At 36.6% G+C, this 4931-nt stretch overlaps 1 protein-coding gene across 1 annotated transcript; it reads right to left on the reverse strand.

Annotated features, from left to right (window-relative positions):
- Nucleotides 1-1624: 1624 nt before the first annotated feature.
- On the reverse strand, nt 1625-2173 carry LOC129984852 (uncharacterized). The gene has a single exon (XM_056094814.1). The coding sequence runs from the start codon at nt 2171-2173 to the stop codon at nt 1625-1627; it is 549 nt and encodes a 182-aa protein (XP_055950789.1).
- Between the last annotated feature and the right edge of the window lie 2758 nt (nt 2174-4931).

The following is a 4931-nucleotide window of genomic DNA, read 5'->3' on the forward strand; positions in this document are numbered from 1 at the left end:
ATCTAATCTAATTATAATCTAATCTAATAATATAATCTAATTCTAATCTAATCTAATCTAATTATAATCTAATCTAATAATATAATCTAATTCTAATCTAATCCAATCTAATTATAATCTAATCTAATAATATAATCTAATTCTAATCTATCTAATTCTATCTATCTATATTGGCCATTTTTCTCTTGGCCATATATCTAATTTCTATAATAATAATTTCTAGACCATATATATAATTTCTTTAACCTACCTCTAGGTACTTTTAAATAAACGTGTTCACAAACAGGTAAAAAATAATACCAATTTTTTTTTTTTTTAATTAAGGAGGTTTAAAAACAGGAGATTCGATACAATCTCGAGTTAGAATTTTTTTAACAATTACAATACTTCTTCTATAGTTCGTACATGAGATAGTAAAACACATATAATAAGATAGAAATAAACTTATTTTGGAATTTCTGTGAAAAATTTTCGAAAAACAAAAAGAAATATAAATTTTTTTTATTAATTTCCGGAATTAAATTTCCAGAAATAATTACTAAAAGGAGCAAAGAGGCCTAACTGCTCTAAATAATGACTCCAAATTTTAAAAAATGTGACATCTGAAAGCAAAAACAGTCAATCTAGTATTAATGCTTTAAATCATGCGAGAACAACAACCAACTCTCAAAGTTCTTATAAACAAAAGTTCTTAAGTGGAATCTGGATATGAACCTAAAACCCTCTGTACTGAAATCTTACTTCTCAGCCGCATCGATGATCTATAAAGAAACTATTGATTTCTTTATCTTTAATAGTTAAAATCTTCGAAGTCATTTAGAGACACTTATTCAACAGTAGTAAAAGAGACACTATTTAAGACGACGTGGTTAGTATGACATTATTTATTCTTTGCAATAAGTAGACATACAAGCATATAAGTATTTTTTTAGAATAACAACAATAAAAGATGATGCCACTCAAACTAAAAGTAATTATACAGAATTGTCCTTCCCACCCTAGTCAACCTCTAGAGGTATGACCAGTTGAATTTAACGGGTAATCTCCTTTCCTTTGACACGAAGGATGCAGGTTCGAATTCTTCGGTCCCGGCCATCGATTAATTTCATCACGAGAGCTTTCTTACACATTTGTCGTGGTTGCAGATCTTCTTGTAATAGGACCAAGTCTCCTACTCGTACTCGTGGTGATTGCTTTACATTCCGTACTTGATGAAATGTGCGTAACTCCGAAAGATATTCTTTGGACCATCTTTTCCAAAATGTATACAGTAGGTCTTGCTGCTGCCTGTAAATATTTGTGAGCTTGTCGTTTCTAGGCTCAGGTCCGGATGGGACAGTGGTCAACTTTCGACCAGTTAGGAAATGAGCTGGGATCAAAGCTTCCTCTGTATCATTCTCACCACGCTCATAAATCAAAGGTCTACTGTTGAGTGAGGCTTCTATTCCCACTAATACTGTAGTTAAGGATTCATCTAGTAATGAGCGACCAAGGGATTTTCGAAGGCATCGTTTGGTTAGACCTATTGGTCGCTCCCACCATCTTCCCCACCAAGCTGCTTGTGGTGCAATAAACTTCCACTTCATACCATTGTGAGCATAGAATTGCTGCACTGTCGCTGAAGTCAATGTATTCCAAAGGAAAATGAGTTCTTTGTTTGTGGCATGGAAGGTAGTGGCGTTGTCACTGTTATAGTATGTGGAAGTCCTCTTCTACTGACAAATCGTTGCAAGGCCAAAAGAAACTTGTCTACAGAAAGGTCAGAAACAAGTTCGATATGCAAGGCTCTAGTAGTAGAACATGTAAATAGTGTGATGTAAGCTGTATTTGACGGTTTAAAGGTCTTAATATAAACTGGGCCTGCAAGGTCTATTCCAGTAGTATCGAAAGGTATACAAGGAGTAAGTCTGTCAGCTGGAAGAGGGGCTTCTATTTCATTAGAACTTAAAGCATGAGACAGTTTGTACGGTAAACAGGTTTTAATCACTCGCTTGATGGCTTGACGACCACGGAGTATCCAAAACTCGGAGCGTAATTCTGAAAGAACTACACGAACACCCAAATGACCCAGACGAATGTGCGTGTGTCTAATCAACAAGTGCACAAAATAATGAGATCCTTTAAGTAGTATTGGGTGTCTTTGTTCAACTGGCATCCGTGTTAATTGTCCCATGCTTTAAGTTCTAATAAAATAGAAGCCCCTCTTCCAGCTGACAGCCATGCTCTTTGTATACCTTTCGATACTACTGCAACAGACTTTGCAGGCCCAGTTTATATTAAGACCTTTAAACCTTCAAATACAGCTTACATCACACTATTTACATGTTCTACTACTAGAGCCTTGCATATCGAACTTGTTTCTGACCTTTCTGTAGACAAGTTTCTTTTGACCTTGCAAAGATTTGTCAGTAGAAGAGGACTTCCACATACTATATACAGTGACAACGCCACTATCTTCCATGCTGCAAACAAAGAACTCATTTTCCGTGGGAATACATTGACTTCAGCAATTCTATGTTCACAATGGTATAAAGTGGAAGTTTATTGCACCACGAGCAGCTTGGTGAGGAGGATGGTGGTAGAGACTAATAAGTCTAACCAAACGTTGCTTCAAAAATCCATTGGTCCCTCATTACTAGATGAGGAAGCCTTAACTACGGTATTAGGGAATAACTAGTACGGTATTAGGGAATAGAAGCCTCACTCAACAGTAGATCTTTGTTTTATGAGCGTGGTGAGAATGATACAGAAGAAGCTTTGACCCCAGCTCATTTCCTAACTGGTCGAAAGTTAGGTGAAGTAAACGAGCTCCTAGTAAGGCTGCCAAAAGATCCAACAGTGGAATTGTCACCTTTTTAAGTGGAGAAAGTCTGTTGCGACTGCAAACTAGTCGAATCTTCGTTTCGTTAAGCTCAGTGAAACAAATTTATAATGCGGCACCATATATTTAAGACGACGTGGTTAGTATGACATTATTTATTCTTTACAATAAGTAGACGTACAAGCATATAAATAATTTTTTTTTTTACACTTTTGCGATACTTTCCACTTACTATAGTTTTTTTCTCATGAATAAATTCTTCATTTTCCAAATGGAAATTTTCAATTCACCTAATGAATTGATATTTTGGACATATTTCTACCTGCTATGGGTTTTCAGTTGTTAATTAGTATTTCTTCAAAAGATACAAATAATATAAATCCAGACTTCCAGATCTTATTCAGAATCAACAAATCCATTGCCATCGCATTCATCATTTGAATTTTTATCAAAATGCACTTATTTTGGAACAATAAATTTCTAACTACATCAATACTTCATAATTAAAAATCCTTCCCTTAAAAATACATTATCCCTGGCCAAACATATTTCTCATCATTTATTGAAGATTTTAATATTAAACTACTTCATTCTCGGGAATTTGAGTATGATGGGTACAACCATCGTCTTTCCTTCATGAAATCTCATATTTTTAGGCAAGACTTATGATCAAGATCTTCATACAATTTGTTAGTGTTATGTTCTGCCGTTCACTTTCATGGCACATTATAAACCAGCTAGTGAAGTCATGCACAGACTAATAACTGTATCTAGCCTAAGTAATGGCATTGTTTGATGATGTTGTTACAAAAATTGTCCGGTGTGTGTAGGTGAACAGTCTGACAAGCAGGATACTAGAAAAATAGTAATTTATTCTTTAAAAGTAAGAAAACAGGAAGCACAGATGACAACAAAAATCGTACTTGCACAAATTTGCAGCACAAAATAAACAGTTTTAATAAACAATTTTAAACAGACATAGTCTAAACAAAATCATTCAGTTTGCAAAGCAATCAAGATAATCGCTTTCACTCCGAAAGACTAACTCTCCAACGAGATGTGGTAGAGTTTTCCGGAGCACCCGCCTTGCGTAGTAAGGCTATCTCCATGACCCTGGTAATGAAAGCCTGGCGTTATGGTATGCCCTTAACTTTGGAAACTCTCCAACGATGGAGTGGTTGAGGTTAAAGGAGAGCCCGCTTCCAACAGAAGCTATCTCCTGTAGATGGCTGGAAGTTGATGTAAGTTGACTTGGCTTCACATGAATGCCGTGGTCTTTCAATGTTCCTTAGCGTGAGGTGGTTGCACTGGAACTGGCGCTACTCTGTGAAGCAGAGTAGTCCCCTGATGGAGAGGGAGAGGAGGGTGGAACGCCGTCCAATAGGAAGTCGGCAGCAGTGGGGAGGGTGCGTTGGGTTGCAGTGCGGATCGGAGTGTGTAGCCGGCAGAGAGAATTGTTTACACTGTGAGATAAACTATTATTTGTTCAGAGCCAATCAGCATGCGCTTACTTAGGTTGGGAAACAGTTTGGTATTACATGCCAGAAGGGAAAGTAGATATGAAGAGATTTTAGATCAGCAGTACATTTCTAGGTCTATTAATATGTGGTTGGGGGGTGTATTTTTCTATAGCCTGGATTGCCTCATTTTCGTGATCATCAAGTTTTTTGAAGAAATTGGTTGCAAACTCTCCAACGATCAGCGGCTCTGTCTATTTATACCTTGAAGACCGGATGTGACGTCACTTAGAGAGTTCTCCAATTTTCCGGTCCTATTCTGGAAACTTCTCCACGAAACTAGTTTTTACTTGAAGATTCGTGATGCCAATTTTTGTCGCCAAAGTCGCCAAATTTGTCGCCAAGGCAGGAGGTCGAATTCCTGCTTTTCCCTTTGGCGTCCAGATAGAATGTGAACGTCTCTTCGCAACCATGAGATCAGTATTGCTGGGAAGCAACATTTCATATTGGTAACAATATACTCTTAAAATGGCTAAGCGCTTTGAACAATAATAATTGAAAAGGAAGTAGAAATTTTTTATATGATATTTGTTTGGATAAAGATAGGGATATATATTATAATATTTATTAGCATCCGCCGAAACAAAAACAAA

Source organism: Argiope bruennichi, chromosome 9 (genome assembly GCF_947563725.1).
Source record: "Argiope bruennichi chromosome 9, qqArgBrue1.1, whole genome shotgun sequence".
Classification (NCBI taxonomy): Eukaryota; Metazoa; Arthropoda; class Arachnida; order Araneae; family Araneidae; genus Argiope; species Argiope bruennichi.

What these genes read in the sequence shown, in the direction of transcription:
- LOC129984852 (XM_056094814.1), bottom strand. Translation starts at nt 2,173, where the DNA reads ATGGGACAATTAACACGGATGCCAGTTGAACAAAGACACCCAATACTA.